The following is an 18,706-nucleotide window of genomic DNA, read 5'->3' on the forward strand; positions in this document are numbered from 1 at the left end:
GTAGATAGTTGGGGCCTGCTTCTTCAGAAGAGTTGAGCACCCACAATCCCAGTTAAGGTCAGTGGGAACTATAGGTGGTCAGTGCCTCTGAAGATGGAACCGAAAGGGGGAATATCTGTTGAAGTGAGTGGAGTTGCACCAGGAATTACTTTGGCCCAAGCATGGGAGTATAGAAAGGGGAGGGGTTTGCTTTCCACCATGCTCTCTGGAAGGGAAGGAACAGTGCAACTTGGTGCATTGATACACATTGAACACTTTTTATATCTGCAACGGTTTGGGAAAGCAGTAGGTATGTAATAGAACTGCCATGAGTGATTTACCCACCATGACGCTGCAGACTCCTCTTGGCTCTTGGAAACTGGCTGGGAAATCCCTTCTCCCAGTTATGCCAAAGCGTCTCCTGTTGGAGCGGCCGTGCCATTCGCCCGGGAGGACTGGGCAGGACACCCTGCTGATACCATTCCTTACCTGGTTAGAGGGGACACTGTTGAGCAGCATGCCTTTCCTGGGGTTTAAATGGAGTATAAATGTATCCAGTGAGTGCCATGGGGATATTAAGGGAGGCAGGGTGTTGTTACCTGCTCTGGAGCCTGGCCAGCACGTTGGGGTTAAGATTTTTCTCTCCGCAAGCTCATTAAAACCACAGCAGATCAGGGCCTTGGTTTTATGGTGCACCCACCTACGCTGGCTCTAGCAACGCTGGCATGCTGCCAACTCTGTTCAGTGTCCCAGTGCAGTCTGACGGGTTGGCGTCCATAATAATAAACAGGAATGACTAATTAGCTCTCTGAGGCAGGCCGATCAGTATCATGAACCCCCTTTTGCTGATGGGGAAATTGAGGCCCTGGGAGGGGAGGTGACTTGTCCAAGGTCGCACAGCGTGTCAGTGGCAGAGGTGAGGCACCGTCGTAATCCTGCAGCTATGTGGGTGTCTTGGGTCTTTTTGTGTTGGGACACGTGTGCCGGCTGTATACGCAGGCTTGCAGCTGTGTGTGGCCTTGTGTGTGTGTGTGTGTGTGTTGCAGTTGTGCATACATCTGTGTGTGCTTCTCTCTGGATATGTCTGTATTTGAGCTGGGAGAGTGATTCCCAGCTTACGTAGACCCGTATCTGAGCTAGTGCCTAACAATAGCAGTGTGCCCACGGGCGGCGGCTTGAGCTAGCTTCCCGGGTACATACCCATCGGGCTCGGTGTGGTTGTACTCAGAGCGGCTAGTTCATGGCCACCTGTGCCGCTGCAGACATACTGCTGTTTTTAGACGCTCGCTTGAGCAGACCTAGTGCAGGTAGGGGTCCACGCAAGCTGGGGGTTGCACCGCCCAGATCAAAGACGTACCCCATGTGTATGCCTGTATAGTTTTGTGTGTGTGTGTGTGTGTGTGTGTGTAGGGAGGCAAGGTGTCCATGCTTATGCCCACATTTGTGTCTTTGTGTGTGTGTATGCACACGTGCATGCTTTTCGCTTGTGTGCATTTGATTTTTCGTGTGAGGGTCCGCGTGTGCGTCTACCAGTTGTTGAATGCGGGCCTACGGTATGTCTGAATCCATGCTGGGGAAGCCGCAGCCCCTCCTCAGAGCACTGCGTGGTCACTCGGTCCCTGATTTCCCCACCCCTAGTACGCACACAGTCTTCAGCCTTCAATCTGCGGTCACTGCACAAGCGGCTGGGTTGGATTGTTTGTTTCGAAGGAAGTTTGGCGCTGACGGGAACTGGGGAAGCGCCACTTGGCTGCCAGTTTGGCAGGTTTCCTGGTCAGGGAGGACGCAGGCGAGTGCTTGTTAGGGGTGCTTTAGGGACAGCGGAAAACGCCGACCTGTACACTGACTGTGTGTAACCTAATTGAGTTTATACAGCTTTGGGGATAACAACCGGCTGGAAGTTCAGTCTCTGCAGCGTCTCTTTGCCCCATGTCTGCACGGACACGTCTTCTGAAGGTGGACAGGCACTGTTGGAGTCAAGTGTTTTGTCCGTTGTAACCAGGGGAAAAACACACACGTTTGGATTAGGAAATCTGGATGGTCCAGTCTCTCTTCGCAGCAGAGAATAGAAGTAGGAAATAGAACTCTGGGTCAGTTTCCTGGCTGGTGTAAAGTCCAGACGGTTGGAGACATTTAGCTAGGGATGAATTTAACTCGGTGTCTTGTGTGTGTACGTGGTGCAGGGCTGGTGTGTGGAGCAGGATGCGGCCAGTCTGAGTTTGTGAGAGGTTACGGGGTGGATGTGCAGCCCATGTGTAGGACTGGTGTACATACATCTAGGTTGAGGTATTGTTCTATTTTATTTGGGTAGCACCTTGGAGCCCCAGTCCTAGCCTAGGACCCCATTACGCAAGGTGCTGTACTGCCCCGAAGAGTTTACAATCTGCGTATGAGATGGGAGATGGGTGCCGCAGTGTTTGTGAGTGAGTATGTGGGGAGGAGAATGGGGTTGGTGTATGCCTCCCAGGCTGCCGCGTGTTTGAGCGTGGTGCTGCATGTTTGCGTATCTCTGTGCTGCTAGCAGTTGCATGTGTGGATTTCAATGGGGTAACACCGGAGTAGCGCAGTGGTGAATCAGGGCCATAAACACCGAAGCCCTCTGGCGCGAGCCGTGCTATGGAAGCTGTTGTTATTCGGAGAACTGGCGTGCGCCCAATGCAACTGCTGTTTCTCTCTTAAGCTGTGGGCCGTGTAGCTTGGGGATGTGCTTAGCCTCGAGGCACTTTTATTCATTAGGTCTGGTCTCCCGGGACAGTGAATTTGCAGGATGTTTTGAAGCAGAGAAGATTTACCATCCTAGGGAAGGCAGCGTGTTCTACCAGGTCAGGAGTTAGAGACCCTGGGCTCGATAGCTGCCTCTGCCACAGAGCTGCTGGGCAACCTTGGACAAGTCCCCCCTCTCTGAGGATGTCGGCACTGAATCCTCAGGCTCCAGGGCTAAAAAATAGCCATGTCAATGTTCTCACTTGGGCTCAGAGTCCAGGCTTCAGCCCGAGCGGGACCATCTACGCTGCTGTTCTTAGCCCCGCGAGTCTGAGGCTGTTGACCCAGTCTCTGAGACTTGGCACCGCAGGTTCTTCTTTGCAGTGTAGACATACCCTCCGTGCCTCTCCTCTGCTGATCTTATGTTTCCTTTGGGTGGCCAGGTGCATTCGCACCTCGGACTCAGGTGCTGTTCATGGCAAGATCTCAAAGCATCTTATAAAGGAGGGACGGGGGGGGGAGGTCTCCTCATCCCCATTTTACAGCGGAGACTCATTGAGTCCCAGAGAGGGAAGTGACGACTTGCCCAAAGCTGCCCATTGGGGCCTGCCTCTCCACTGATTTTTGCACCTGGTTTAAAATGAGCCCAAGACAAAACCCACCCCAAAAGATCAATAGCTGAGGCCCAGGCCTGTGCTTCAGCTACCTGCCTCTCGCCCAGAAACAAGATTGAGGTATGACTCAAAAAGCATCCTGTGTGATACCCTGGAGGCAATGAGGCGTTTCTTCCCAGCTCTCCCCTGCATGCAGCAGTTGCTGCTTGCTTGGGCAGCCGTTCAGAACTGGGGAATCCCCGGCTCGCCTGTCTTACTCGCTCTGACACAGGTCCTGGGAGCTCTTGCAGCTACGCGAGGGACTGCGGCAGCAGAGCCCTAAGCCGGCAGTATCACCACATGCAATTTCGACTCGCAGCAGCCTGTGAGAGATGGCTTCTTGGAGGCTGAATTGCTGGAAAATAGCCGTTACTCTGCCTCTCTCCTTTTCGTCACTTCTCTGCGGAGCGGGGTGGGGGTGTATATGGGGGACTGCTAATGAGTCACCACCTCCATCTGAGCACATGGCACATGCCCCAAGAAGCAATTACAATTAGCCTTGACGAGGAGAGCAGCCGGGGGTTCTGGAAAAGTGAATCATTGGCCTTTCTCTTCATGACTGTGTGTTGGAAATGAGCGATCGCTGAAGTCATTAGCGGCACGAAACAAGGGGGGGGGGACCAGAAAAGAGAGGGGGGGGAAATTATATATAAACGAAGGAAGCTGTTCGACCCGGACTGTCAATTGCCAAAGCAGATGTGGAAGGTACGTGTGCCGCCCACCCTAAGATGTTTTATACCCCTTTAAATGTATGTCCTTTCTGAGTGTGCTTAAAGTGTTAATGACCTGGGGAGGAAGGTGTTTTAGAGATCTAAGAGCAAGGGGAAAATGCCATGCCCTGGGAAGCAGGGTGGGCTGGATCGAGATTTTGGGAGACCTGGGTTCTGCCACCAGCCTGCTTTGGCGACCTCGGACAAGTCACTTTTTCTCTCTTTCCCTCAGTTTCCCCAGCTGTAAAAGGTGGATTATGACCTGATTTAGTTGGGTTTGGTCCTGCTTTGAGCAGGGGGTTGGACTAGATACCTCCCGAGGTCCCTTCCAACCCTGATAGTCTATAATTCTATGACCTCCTTTCTGAAGTGCTTAGAGACCGACAGATGAAACGTGCTGTATGGTATCTAGGTGGCAATCTATTTAGCAGCAGGAGCTTTATCTTCAAAGCACTTTCTGAACGATTCAGTAATCTACAAAACGTACTTGGAGGGGCTGGTCTGTATCATACAGATGGGGAAACCGAGGCACAGAGCTGGGGAAGGGCCTTGCTTTGGTACTGTGGAGATTGTTCCTTGCAGGTGGGGTAGTTAGAAACTCATGCCCAGGTCTGGGTTTAGGAACCAAGGATTCATAACACCAGATCCAGCAGATGGACTGTGTGGGGCGGAGCTCACAGTTGTCTGTTGGTCGCCAGCAGTGTTTGGTTCGGGCAGCCGTGTATTGCACAGGAAACCTGTCAGCACTTGCCTGGATTGGGGCATGTTGGAATCTCCACCTGCTTTTAATTTAAAGGTTGGATGCAAAAGAGGGAATCATATCGCAGGCAGAAGGGGCCGCATGGCAGCCTGTGGGATGCCTCAGGCTGCCTTGCCAGCCTCTGACCTGTGTCCCCCATGTGGTCACGAGAGAGCGAGAGAGATGCCGAATACATATGAGCCACCAGCTGGGACGGGACGGGTACGGGGGCACTCTGCTGTGTAGGTGATCTGCTTGGATGGGCAGAGCTCAGCTTTTCCTGATGGTTTGATCGTGATAATTACAGGGGATGAGGGAGTGTGTGATTAGGTGTATTTACTTGGGGGCTAGACATTGAGAGGTGAGCATTACCCTGCCTTTCATATAGGGCGGAGGCATGCGCTTGGGAGCTTTGATCTGAGCAGTTCTAAGAGGAGACGCTGGTGTTTTGTAGTCATAGTGAGATTGTTCTTGTGGGCCCTAATTCTCCCCCCAGCTCTATGTGATGCAAGTAGCTCCCATTGACTTCAGTGGAAGTTGTTGTACCATGGCTCGGGTGAATGGGGCAGCTGTTATTTGTAGGGTTATCTCAGCACCTCCATGTTGGAGGACGAGTTCGGTATATGAAGGGATTGGGGTGAGGGCCTCCTTAATCAATGGTAAGGTTTGAATGGGTTTTGCATTTATTCGGAGCAGAGAGTTGGTTTGGAGGGGGTAATTTGAAGGGAGGGGTTATTCTGTCATCTAGGGGAGCATTCTCTTGACATCTGTTAGACGGGTGGGGTGTTACCTGGGGATTTAAGATGTGGGGGAGGTGACTTTTCCCCTGAGATTTGCTGCAAACTCCTTTCCTTTGGTTGGTCTCTGTCCTGAGGGCTTCCTTGTCTTCCTTCCTATAGCCCCTCCTGTGGGATTTTTTTGTCTTTTGGGTCGAGGGCCACCCAAATTGCCTTCCCTTCAAAGCAGCCCTAGGCACAGCATTGAGATGTTCTGAGTGGTGGATGCAAGCCGGGGTGGGTGCTAGGAGGCACCGTCTCTCAGGGGGGTGGGCAGAGGTCAGCTCTTTGTAACTAAGTGACTAAGGAGTCGCTCAAATGCAGCCCTCTCTGTGTTCCCACACTGCCGTGGCCAGGTGACGTGGGCAGCCTTTAGTAACCAGTAACTGGAGCGAGTGTACACCACGCATGACTGCCTTTCAGCATGTATCTGCCTCATGCTTGGGGACCTGCCTTTGGGGAGTGGGGGACAGATGGAATATGGCCTCCAGATCACTTTCTGTGGTCTCCCTGATTTCTGTTCAGTTATGCTACAGCTTGTGAGAGGCTGGTCTGGCACAGTGGGACCTGATTCTGATGTCGCTCTGGTTTGGGCTGCATTGCAATGACTCCTGATTTACACCGGTGTGTGGGAGAGCAGAATGATTCCTCCTCTTTCCTGGAGGCGGTAAGTATTTGGGGAGCCAGAGACCTTCCCAGTACCTTTCCCCCATGGATCCGGTTATTGCAAGGCCTATCGCAGAGGTGGGGTGTGTGAGACATCTGGCGTTTGGGACATATTGTCATGCTGCCACGGAGCGGGTTGCCAATGACTGGAAATCTGGCCAACCCACTCTGCTGGGCATGCAGCCTACAACAAACCCCACTGTATGTCTTCTGCTCCGTGCTATTCACCCACCCGGCACTGAGCTGGAAAGCTGATCTGGTGGCTCAGTGTTTGTGCTGGGGGAAGTCAGCTGAGTTTGAGACTAAGAAGAGACTTGGAGCCCAGAACAAAAATAGAACACGTTTTTTTTAGTTTGCACAAAAAAGGGTTTTTTCTCTGCCCCCTCCCCCTTCTCTTTGGAACTTGCTCCATTGACTTGACTCAAACAGCCGCTGTGCTCTCAAGCCTGGAAAGTGTTTCCTTCTGGAATGGCCCAGCTGCCAGTTGGCTCCTCCTGAGCTCTCTGGCTTGCACTTCACGCTGTGCCGATGATGTGCTAGGAATCAGAGTTACGACCTGGACGCTCGCATGAATGAAAAAGTCAGCTGCGCTGTTCGGAGCAGCTCTAGCCAAGAGGCAATTTGGAGGAATCCGTGTGCTCTCTCTGCCAGCGGAGTGCCGTGCTCCACACAACCAGAGGGCCAATTTTTGCTCTTTTGGCTTCAGTGGGAGCCAGAGGAAGAAAGTTGTAGTAGTTAAAGTACAGAGCAGGAGCGAAGTAGTTATACCAACCTTAAACTCCCATGGATACAGCATTGTCTCTTCCCGCCGACCTAGCTACCGCCTTTTGGGGGGGCAGATTAGCTTCGCTGATGGGCGAGCTCTCTCCTGTCAGCGTGGGAGCGTCTTCACTTAAGCACTGCAGCAGCACAGCTGCACCAATGCAGCGTTTTAAGTGGAGACCTGCCCTCAGGGCATGGCAGTGCTGCAGTCGGAGGTGTGATGCAGCACGTGTCGATGTACCGGAGCCAGCTTTAGGGCAGGTTGTACAAACCTGCTTGGGACCCTGGCTAATGACTCAAGTGGCTAGCGTGTGTCATCACGGCCACACTGCCCAGCACCCGAGCTAGCTAAATGTCTACCCCTGATTGCAGTGACTCTGTGACTTTCCCAAGGTGACACAGGAAGTCTGAGGCAAGGCAGGGAATTAATCGCAAGGTTTCCAAGTCCCAGGCTAGTGTCTTCACTACTGGATTATCCTTCCTGTCTTCCGCCCACCATCACTGACTTGCCATGAGAGCATGGACAATTATGACTCTGTAGTACTGACCTGTATAGCCTAACTAGCCTCAAGCCAGGAGCCAGGTCTCCTGATTACTAGTCCAACATTGTGTCTGCAAGACCGCACTGCCTCTTCAAGTTTCCTTTCTCTGCCTCCGCGCCTCCGGAGCGTGTGAATGGGAATGATACCCACACCCCAGCGGTTTGCAAAGGGTTGATTAGTTAACATGTGCCCCTCCATATAGTGTATGTAGCTAGGATACAGGAAGTTCTGGGGTCACAGTTGTTTGTGACTCTCAAGTAATGGTGTGTGAAGATGACAAGATCTCAGAGCATTTCATGGGCTTTTGTTCTGGGACTTTTTTGGTGGTCTATTCATCTAGCTGGTGAAAGATTTTTTTGTTTTGGCCTCAAAATATGCACAATATCTCACTGTCATAAGAATCAGCGCAGACGTCAGCCTTCATCTAAATGGAATGCATACATTCTGTGTCTGTCCCTCTACCCGGGTCGTCTTTTCACTCAGAAAAAGGTCTTTTCCCCCTACTATTTCTTGCCAGTTGATGTGAAATGTGAAACGCCTCCCTCTTTCATAATCCACAGACTCCAAAGGTCTTTGCAAAAGAGAAGCCAGTATCAATTATCCTCTTTTTAGAGTGGAAACTGAGGCACAGAGAGAGGAAGTGACTTGCCCAAGGCCACAAACTCAGTGGCAGAGCCAGGAATTGAATGCAGGTCCTCTTCTTTCTGGCCCAGGGCCTTAGCCACTAGGCCATGCATCCCTTAACTCCTGTTTATGGGAGATGTGCTATCCAATGTGGGCATGTCCTGGCACCATTCAGGAAGCCTGCTGTTTCCTGGGCTTGCGTGACCCCGTTTTGCATTGTATTACACAGGATCCAGATTCCTGTGGCACGTCGGAAGCGCAGGCAGGCAGAAGTGGTTAAAAAATAATCTCCTTTGAACTGAGCTAGGGAATGAACATTCCTCCTCTCCGCAGAACCTTGCGTCCTTCATGGATGAATTGTGTTCCGCAGTAGGAGATCTTTTCCTTTCCAGTGATAGGAATGGCTTCAATGGGTCATGTGGATGAATTTCACCCTGCATGGGTAGTTCTGCCCACGTGAAGACCCTTCAGTAAGGCCCATGTAGTACCTATTTTTGGTTAGCCAGGAGTATACTGTCTTGTTCACTGGGTAGTACAAGCTGCTTGGGCAAATCATTTCATCCCTCTCTTTCCCCTCTTGCTCATCATCTGCCTTATTTTTTTAGGTTGTAAACTCTTTGGATTAGAGACAGTCTCTGTGTTTGTACAGCGCCGAGCACAGCGGGGCCTGATCTCAGCAGAGGCTTCTGTAATGCAAATAATAAAATAATAATAGTCTAGTCTTCTATTCTTAATACCAGAGCCTGATCTGCAGTCCTTACCCATGTGGATAGTCTTTATCCACGTTGTCCTACAGAAGTCAGTGGGCCTGTTGGCATGAGTAAAGGTTATGCAAGATTGGCCAATAGTCTATATTGTCGAGGAGTTGGAATGAGACCCGCAGCAGGTGTAAATGAAGTCAATGAGATATGCCCTCTGAGGATCCGGTCACTGGAGTTGCGTTTGCAAGAAACAGTGTGGTTTTCCATTGCAGCTTTGTGATGATCAGATGCAGTGGGGGATAAGTGTGGTATAAACAGAGATAAGCCAACCTGGGTCATTTGCCTTCCGAATGGCCTGTCAGTGTCAGATTTCACCTTCTACGCTAATGGCTGGTTTCCTCTCCGCTGAGATGCCCTGCCTTTCAGAAACGCCATGCGTCAAGCGATGCAGGTGTTGCTATGCAACATGGTCCTTTTAATGAATAAGTAAGTGACTGGTACAGAAGAGCTACAGACATGACATCAGTTGTAAAGGAAGGCCTGAAATGTGACCTACCTTCGTTTGCGGAATCCAGGGTTGTGGTGCAGAGACAAAGAGACTGAGGACTGGAGCTGGTTGAAATAGTTTTGTCTGAACGCTTTGTCTTTTCAAAATGGCTTTTGGGGCAAAACAATTTCTGCAGAAAATCTTCATTTATGTCAAAAATGTTCAGTGTAAAAACAAAATCCAAAAAATTTTCAGTAAAAACATTAATTTTTTGAAACAGATATATATTTTTTTGAAAACGGGGAGGAAAAATGCCTGAAAAAAATTCCACAGGAAATTTTGAAAAAAACCCACAACCAAAATGTTTCAAAATTTCTATAGAAAAATAATTGGTAGGAGATTAGTTCGGAGAATCAGGCTTCCAGAATTTCATTCCTTACTGCCTGAAGAAAGTCTGGCTGCTTCCTTCCAGGTGCCAGGGGAGACCCATGAATCAGACTGTCTGAGGGTCCATCTACACTACACTGGGAACATGCTTGCCAGCTCAGGTAGCCCATTCGAAATAGCAGTGTAGCTGGGGGTAGCATAGGCCGCAGCTTGTCTGAGTACAAACTTGCCCAGCATATGTACTCAGGCAGCCTGTGCTACCCCCGGCTACGCTGCTATTCGTAGTGCACTAGCTTGAGCAGAACTAGCACGTCTGTCTCCTGAGCTGGGAAACATCTAAGACTTATCCTGAGCCACTGGTGTTGGGGCAGCGTGGCTACGTGCTGCTCCTCACTTGGGGCTCATGGCAAAGCCAGAATTGAGCCTTTAGACTTTTTAGATGCTGAAAATCTGTCTCTCCTCCCCCAGCCTTTCCTTAAGGGAGCACATCACGGCCTTAAAAAGCCCCACTGGCTCAGAAAACGCTTATCCCAGCGGCCCTGGCTTTCGTGTGCCTCACCCTTCCCCCTGACCCGGCCGGCACAGGAAGGTTGCAGCAGGCTGTGTGACTGGAGTGTCCGGATTGCTGCGAGTTGCGGGGCTGGACTGATTTGCCGATTGCGTGTTCAGTTACGAATTTTCCAACCTTGCTTTGAAAGGGGTCCAAGGCAGATTAACAACAGATGCTTTAAAGCACCCTTCCCCATGCCTTGATAATGAGAGGAATGCTCCGTCCAAACGCTGCGCTTCCAGCCGCTGCCACTTGTCTGCAGCTAGCGTTCCGCCTGCAGGTCCCACGCGTCGGTCTGCTCGCTCCTTGGGGCGCTCACTGCCTCACCAAAGATCTAAACTGCACTGAGGACCTTCAGAAGCCGTCCCTGTGCTCCAAGCTTTTTCTTTGCAGTGCAGCGTGCATGTGTGTTTCAGGGGCACAGCTACCGTGTTCCTTTGCATGGCCCTTCTCAATGCACAGCACAGCACCGCAGCTGAGTTTTATCCCTTGCCCACAGCGCCTTGGCCAGCTGTGATTAGGTTTCTGTAGCTGGATACATCATACGGGCCTGATTCTCTCTTCACTTGAGTCTGATGTCGGTGAAATCTCCCCAGAGTAAAACTGGTGTGAACGAGATCAGCATCAGGCCCAGTAGGAACATTAAATTAATTATCCATAGAGGTTTTTTCAGAATCCTTCTCTCTGTTTCGCTGTCTTACCGAAGCTGGGAATGGTAGCCGCTAAAACAAGCAAACCGATTTATTGGAAGTAATGATTTGAAGGCAAATATCTGGATTTCAGTTATGCTGCTGTAAAACTGTAATAACTCCCCTGACTTCAGTGGAGTCTCTGGGTTTACAATGCGCTAAAGTAACCGAAAGCAGCATCCGGTGCAAGACCCTTCATCCCTACTCCATTTCTTGGCCTCTCTCCATCACCCCCCAGCCAGGCATTCTTCCTCCTATTCGCCCTTTTGCCCACATACCCTTACTTCCCTGCTGCCAGAGGTGACAGTTGTGGCTGAAGACGGAATACCTGGCAGCTGGCCCAGACCCCAAATCCAGGAGTTTTTCTTTCCATCTGTGGCATCTTGGTGTATTGCTGTTTTTCCTGCGGTGGCTATAAATGGCCCTTTTCTGGTGGGTGGCAGCCTCTCTTTGGCTGGCTAGCCTGCTTCCTCCTGCTCTGCAGAGTCATTTTCCCCTCGCTCTGTCTGTCTGGATTGAGCCGTTCTGTTGCTGTCACACACTGGAGACCGCAACCTCTTGCCTGTGTTCCATAGGGGGGTAGTTGTGCCTAATGGGGTTCTCCTTAGAGGGTTGTTTAGCTTAGAAATTCACGCTCCCCCAGATGTGCACAGAAGTCCAATTATTAGGTACCGTGTTGAGGGACTGGGAGAGGAAGGAGGATCCAATGGTTAGAGCACTAGCATGGGACTGGGAAAATGCAGCTCCCTGTAGGAGCCGGGCCACTTAGCCTCTCTGGGGCTCAGTTCCCTTATCCATAAAATGGGGATAATAGTGTTGCCTTACGCATAGGGTGTTGTGAGGACAAGTACATTAAAAATTGGGAGGCGCTTGGATACTACGGAGGCCTGGGCCAGCTAAGTACCTGAGAGAGAGAGAGAGGAATTCCTCAGCCTGTCTCAATTGTCGCACAGACTTTGTGAGCAGCGTTCTGATCTCACCCTGGTGCAAATCCACATTGGTTCCGCTGACGTCAAGGGAGCTCCTTTGGATTTGTGCCAGGGTAAGTGCAACCAGGATCTGGCCACTTTGACTTACGCTCTTCACCGCTGAGACACTGGGCAATGGGCAAATTCTGGGCCTTATTCTGATCTCACACCAGTGACTCCACTGAGACGGTGCTTTCCGCTAGACCAGTGTAAATCAGGAGGGTCTCCACTGATGTGGGTTTACACTGGTGTATGTGAGAGAAGGCTTGAGGAGCCCAAATTTGACCCCGAGCTTAATCAGTGGCATTAAGCATCTCTGGAAAGCATGTGCAACTTGCACGGATCCCACGTGCAGCGAGGTTGCACCTTGTACACCAAGGAGGCAGAAGGGGGACAGAGTAGCAGGAAAAGTAGCTAAGAAGAGGATACAAGGTAAAGTAGACCCCCCCCCGAGAATGATACTGATGTAGGGCATTGGAGACCTTTCACTGTCCCTCCTGTGTTGCCCGGCTGTGCTGTTCCCCAGTTATCCTCTGTGGCAGCCCTGGGCACACACAGCCGCCTGCAGTCCTGTTGTGATACCTGCCATCTCAGCTCTGTGCTGGGCTCATGCACAGCCTGACCGGGGCTGTTCCATCAACTCATGGGTCTGAAGCAGTGAACAAGCCCTGGGTACTGTGGATGGAGCAGCCCTTGCCCCCTCCACCGCTACCCTGCCTGCCACACAGCTGATCAGAGACCGACTGGGCAGAACTAGGCTGACTGCGATGCCCACGTGTTAACATTCACCAGGACGCTGCTAGAGTAAGAGATGCAGAGCTTGGCTCTTGTCAGGAGCCCCAGGAGCACGAACGTTGGGTCTCTTCTCCCCCTATTTCTCCAGACACTTGGGCTGCGGTTCCTCTGTACGACTGAGCACCCATTCGAACCCTGGGGCCAAGGTGGTCCCTACGGGAGAGTCCCCTACGAGATGGGAGCAAATAGTAAGGGGTGTTCGCTGCCCCCACCCATTGCCCCAAGATCACCTGTTATTAGAAAGGCCACGGTTCTGATTCTCCTCCCACGTATCCTGCTATGAGTCCATCGACTTTAGTGCAGTTTAATCCAGATTTACGCTGAGGAAAAGCAAAATCAGGCCCACTCATCCATAGAGCAGTAGCTTTTGTATGTGAATTCTCGGATGTAGGACACAGAGATTTGCATGGGGCCGGGCAGGGGAACAGCTCCCGGATTCTCAGGGAAACCAAGTTTACGCGGTAAGGCTCCATCCCTACCTAATGCCTGGACCACTTTGAGGTTGAGTCTGCTAGAGCACTGAAGCTAGCGGACTTTGAACGCAGGCGGTAGAGGCTCTTGGGTCGAGAGATCCACGGTTCTGTCCTCCCTGCCAGTGACTTACTCCGGGGCATCCCATCATGCTCAACTGTGCCTGGCTGCCCAGCACCTCGCGAGTGAAGAGTGTAAATTGCAGGGGGAATATCCTAGTCACGCGCATGCTGGCAGAAATCCAAAGGAGCTCCGTTGACTTTACCAGGGCCAGTCTGGCTTTGCACCAGGGTGGCTGAAGTCAGAATGTTGCCCACAAAGTGTGTGTTCCAGGCAAAGCTGGGGCAGCTTAACACAGCAGAGGGTGAGCTCAGTAGGGCAGAGAGAGTCTGATCTCTTGGTCTCCTGGAGGGTCAAGCTGGCATCTTTCACCTGCCCTTGAATCCTATGTACCTATAAAATAATAGGAAGCGGCTGGGATTCCAGCTTTTTCTGTGGCATGGAGTCAGTGGGCAGAGCCCATGGCAGTGTCAGATCTCCTCCCCAGTCTCAAACCAGCCCTCAGCCTTTTTCCTCATGTCCTGTTTCCTTGTGGTTTGCGCAAGGTCAGGCGGGATTCTTCCCAAAGAACTGCTGAGGGAGTAAGCTCCAGTGTATCTGACAGCAGACGGTTCCCAGAGCTCCCTCTCCCTGAAATGCTCTCCAGGCTACCCCTCGCTGCGAGGTGCGTGTCGGACCTGAAGCCAGCTCCCTGCTCTTGGCATCCTGCCTTCCCTTCTGGCTCTGTGGAACGATCGGCGTGGCTGCCTCCGTAGCTGGCTCTTCTGGCTGGTTCTCCCTTAGCCCCCCTGGGGGAGCTGTAGCTTGCAGAAGGTGTGGGGGAGTGCTGCTTGTATTGATTTAGTGAAATGCCCAATGCAGTCAGCTAGGATGTCTTGGAAAGGCCCTTGCCATCAGCAATACCAGGAGGGCTGAGCTGGAGTGCTGATGCAAAGCGCAGTGGGGAAAGTAACTGAAATACTTTCCTCATGCATTGTGATTTCCAAATGGACAACCTAACCTAAATTCTCACTTACTGAGGGACAATCTTCACTCATTGATATACGGAGAGTTGGTGGTGGAAAGCACATATAACTTTTCGTGAGTGATGTACCCGAATACTTGGATGCTAATATCTAAACTGTATTCTTAAAGGTACTCACCTAAATGTGGGTTATTGCAGATTATGCACTATATGTATCTTATCACTTTAAAAAACTTTGTATTTGTGGATAATCTAAGCACTATACCTAGATGTACAGACACTTTTTTTAAACTGTGTACTATATAATATTTTTTAACATTAGCTTTAATAAAATTTCTCATTCCTTCCATTTGCTTTTTCTTACAGTGCCCCTAGGAACAGGAAAGGCAAAGATCTTCCTTTTCTTGCTTAATTCTCTTTCATCCTGCTTGCGCAGGGGTTTGTTGTTATAGGGCTGCTTGTGAACACTGGCTTATTGTAGGGTTGCTTGCACCAGTTGGTTATTGTAGGGTTGCTTGTGGGTGCTGGGCTACATATGTTTATTTTCACTACTGGCTGCTGGGGAAGGATGGGCGTGGATGGTGCGAGGAAGAAGTGTAGAATACACCAGGGTCTCCTGAGTTAGGCATGTTCTTTGCTCTAAATCAGTGGTTCTCACCCTTTTTCAGATGACTGTCCCCCTTTCACCTCACTTAAAAATGACTTGCTTAAAAAAACCAGACATAAAAATACAAGTGTGTCCTAACCACACTATTACTAAAAAATTGCTTACGTTCTCATTTTACCATATAATTATAAAATAAATCAGTTGGAATATAAATATTGTACTTACATTTCAGTGGATAGCATATAGAGCAGTATAAATGTCATTGATGACATTTTAGTGGTAGTGACTTGGCTAGTGCATTTTATGTAGCCTGTTGTAAAACTAGGCAAATTCCTAGATGAGTTGATGTACCCCCTGGAAGACCTCTGCATACCCCCAGGGTTGAGAACCACTGCTCTAAATTGAATAACTGATTCTTGTATCGTCTACGCGTGATCCTGCACTTTTCCCAGTAGGAGTTGGTAATGCAGGGCTCACCCTAAGAGTTGCGTGGCACATACTTAGGGCCCTACCAAATTCACGGACCATTTTGGTCAATTTCACGGTCATACGATTTTAAAAATCATCAATTTCACGATTTCAACTATTTAAAGCTGAAATTTTACAGTGTTGTAATGGAAGGGGTCCTGACCCAAAAAGGAGTTGCATGTGCGTGTGGGGGGGGTCACAAGGTTATTATAGGGGGGGTTGCAGTACTGCTACCCTTACTCCTGCACTGCTGCTGGCAGTGGCGCTGCCTGCAGAGCTGGAGAGCGGCGGCTGCTGGCTGGGAACCCAGCTCTGAAGGCAGCACCGCTGTCAGCAGCAGCGCAAAAGTAAGGCTGGCCTGGTATGGTATTGCCGCCCTTACTTCTGCGCTGCTGCCTGCAGAGCTGGGCCCTCAGTCAGCAACTGCCACCTTCCAGCTGCCCAGCTCGGAAGGCAGTAGCGCAGAAGTAAGGATGGCATGGTATGGTATTGCCACCCTTACTTCTGTGCTGGTGCTGGCAGGGCACTGCCTTCAGAGCAGTCTGTAAAATCTATATAGTACAGGGTAACAGTACACAAAAGACCAGATTTCATGGTCCGTGACGCATTTTTCATGGCTGTGAATTTGGTAGGGCCCTACACATATTGTAGTGGTGGTTTTATTATCCTTATATTGCAGCTAAGGGTCTGTCTACACCAGGGGTTGGCAACCTTTCAGAAGTAGTTGCCGAGTCTTCATTTATTCACTCTAATTTAAGGTTCCGCGTGCCAGTAATACATTTTAATGTTTTTAGAAGGTCTCTTTCTATAAGTCTATAATATCTAACTAAACTTTTGTTGTATGTAAAGTAAATAAGGTTTTTAAAATGTTTAAGAAGCTTCATTTAAAATTAAATTAAAATGCAGAGCCCCCCGGACCGGTGGCCAGGACCTGTGTAGTGTGAGTGCCACTGAAAATCAGCTCGCGTGCAGCCTTTGGCACACGTGTCATAAGTTGCCTACCCCTGGTCTACACTGTGCTGTAAATCAGGGTCTGTGGGGCCTGGTCTTGTAGCCTCACAGTTTCCAAGCCCGCACTTGTGTGTCCACACTGCATTATAAACCTGGGTTTACAATTGCTGGACCCAGGTCTTGGCCATGTTAACGGTTCCATGCTGCATGACGCAGCCTTTCTGACTCAGGTCTGCGGCTTGAGCTGCGTCCGTACGGCAGAGTGACAGCGCTTAGACCCGAGTCTCAGCAGGTCTTGGACTCAGATCCATCCCCTGCAGGTGGGTCCCGGGACCCAGGGCGGGAGTGCTTGGCAGCCCAAGTCGGACACATTTGAGTGTGGAAGGTAGAGGGGTTTGGGCGCAAACCAGAGCCTGGCTTTACCAGGCAGTGCAGACTGATCCTAATGGGCATTGCTCCTTCTCCCAGCGCAGGGATCTTGTAGCCAGCGCTTGTGGAGCAGCAGCAGTGATACTGCCAGTGCAGGGAAACCGCAAGCTGAGTCTCTGGCTGGATGAACTCCATTCGCACGCTGAAGTGCAAGGCAGGGAGCCAGCGAGACTCACGTCTCTTGGAAGTCTGAGGTTTCTGGTTGTCAGTGGCGTGTTTGCGTCTCCCTTGCTGACCTCCTGAGTATACTCTGCTACACACACACCGCTCCCCGCATGACAGAGCTGTGCCGTGCAATGGGACTTCCATTCCTCCCCCCGCTCTTTCCCCCGAATCAGCCAAAGCCGCAGCTGATGATGGCAAAGACCTTTGTCCCCACGGAGGGGGCGAGGAGTGAGCAGCCGCCCCCCACATCCTCTCGCTGCCGGAACTCATAATTGAAAGCATGAGCTGGTACAGCTTCGATCTGATCAGCTCTCTGGTTCCCTGCGAGTAGAAACAGCTAAACACAGGCAGCCTGGCCAGCCCCTACCGCCCTGCTTCCTCAAGGGCAGGGCTATAGCGGGGGCAGTTTGGGCCAGTCTCTTGTCTGGTTTAAGTGAAGCATCTGCCCAGCTTTGCAGTGACCCTGGCTGTCCAGGTTCCTGCGAGTAATCTGAGACAGAGCCACCTGGTAGCCCAGCCCTGGAGTAATGCGCTGCTTTGAATTCCACACTCTTCCCCCTCCTCCAAGGAAACCCGGCCTGATCCAAAGCCCTTTGAAGTCCTTGGGGGTCTTTCCAATCGCTGCAATCAGCATCTGGGGCAGGGGGCTTTGTTTGATCCTTTTTGTCCCTCCAGAAAAGGACTTGGCTTGGGCTGGAATGAAAATCCCCCTGGCCTTTCTCCCACACCCCCATGAAGATCTGGGGGAACGTGTGCTGCATTGCCTGCCAACTCGCTTGTGCATTGGCGAGATCTTACAGCAAACCCATGGTCTCAGCAACATGCTAGATCAGTTGGAGAGGCAGCAGCCTAATGCACGGTACACTGGGCTAGGAGTCAGGAGACTTGGGTTCCAGTCCCAGCTCTGCCACTGACCTTCTGGGTGCCTCAGTTTCCCCTCCTGCCCTTTCTCCATTCAGACTGCAGGTTCTCCAGGAGAAGGTCTCACTCTGAGGCCTTTGGGATGATGGGGAGGGGAGAGTTTTTGTACCAGCAGCATGCTCCTCATTCCTTTGACCGCGGTGTCAGCACAATTAGCTGTGCCTGGGGTGGAGTTCGGTGAAGAGAGAAAGGTGGCTGGGGTGGGGAGCGGGGCGGGTAGTGCAGAAATTTCATTCTGACTTCCCTGGAGCTGTAGGAACAGCTGCTCTTTGTAGACTGTATAAAATACATAATAGAAAAAAGAGTTGAATGGGGCAAAGCTAAATCGACGCTGCTTTTTAAGTAGCGCACCCTCCCTGGAATAAGGGGCAGGGCCTCTGCTCTGTGCCCCTTCAAACCTCTCCTTAGCACCCACCTCTGCTGTGACACTTAGATTATTACTTATATTATGGTAGAAACTAGAGGTCACAACCGAGATCAGGGCCCCGTTGTTTGAGGCTCTGTACATACAGATAGCAAGAGACAGTCCCTGCCCTGAAGAGCTTACAGTTAAAATAGACAGGACAGACACAGAGTGGAAGGGGAAACTGAGTCATAGAATGTAGAATGTTTTTTGCCTGAGTTCCCACAGTTGGTCCATGGCAGAACTAGGAATAGAACCGGTGCCTTCTGAGTTCCAGCCCTGTGCCCTATCTGCTGCTTCTCTTGTGCTGCTCTGTAAGGCTCCTTTCTGCCCTTCAAATCTCCCCTTTAAACTCACACCTTTTGTGCTACCTGATAAGAAATCAGCCCATTTGTGATGGCTGGATTGAGGGACAGATGTTGCTAGTCGGCACTTACAATAAGTGTGTAAAAAACCCCAGACAAATAGCCTATGTGTCTAAGTACAGAATGTATTTGACTGGGTCCGTCACCCTGCTCATCTCCTAAGATTGGGGT

At 50.8% G+C, this 18,706-nt stretch overlaps 1 protein-coding gene across 6 annotated transcripts in view; it reads left to right on the forward strand.

Moving 5' to 3' along the window:
* Positions 1–18,706, forward strand: part of TET3 (tet methylcytosine dioxygenase 3) — a 155,932-nt gene that overhangs the window by 52,513 nt on the left and 84,713 nt on the right. Inside the window, exon 1 of one of the 6 annotated variants that reach the window (XM_039522808.1) lies at positions 3,984–4,040. The exons of the other annotated variants lie outside the window; for them this stretch is intronic. Within the exon in view, the coding sequence (XP_039378742.1) occupies positions 4,032–4,040 (9 nt within the window). The 5' untranslated portion in view covers positions 3,984–4,031. Of the gene's footprint in view, positions 1–3,983; positions 4,041–18,706 lie in introns of those variants that run through there. 6 annotated transcript variants of the gene reach the window in all.

The sequence above is a fragment of the Mauremys reevesii genome, linkage group 2 (genome assembly GCF_016161935.1).
Source record: "Mauremys reevesii isolate NIE-2019 linkage group 2, ASM1616193v1, whole genome shotgun sequence".
NCBI classification, from domain to species: domain Eukaryota; kingdom Metazoa; phylum Chordata; order Testudines; family Geoemydidae; genus Mauremys; species Mauremys reevesii.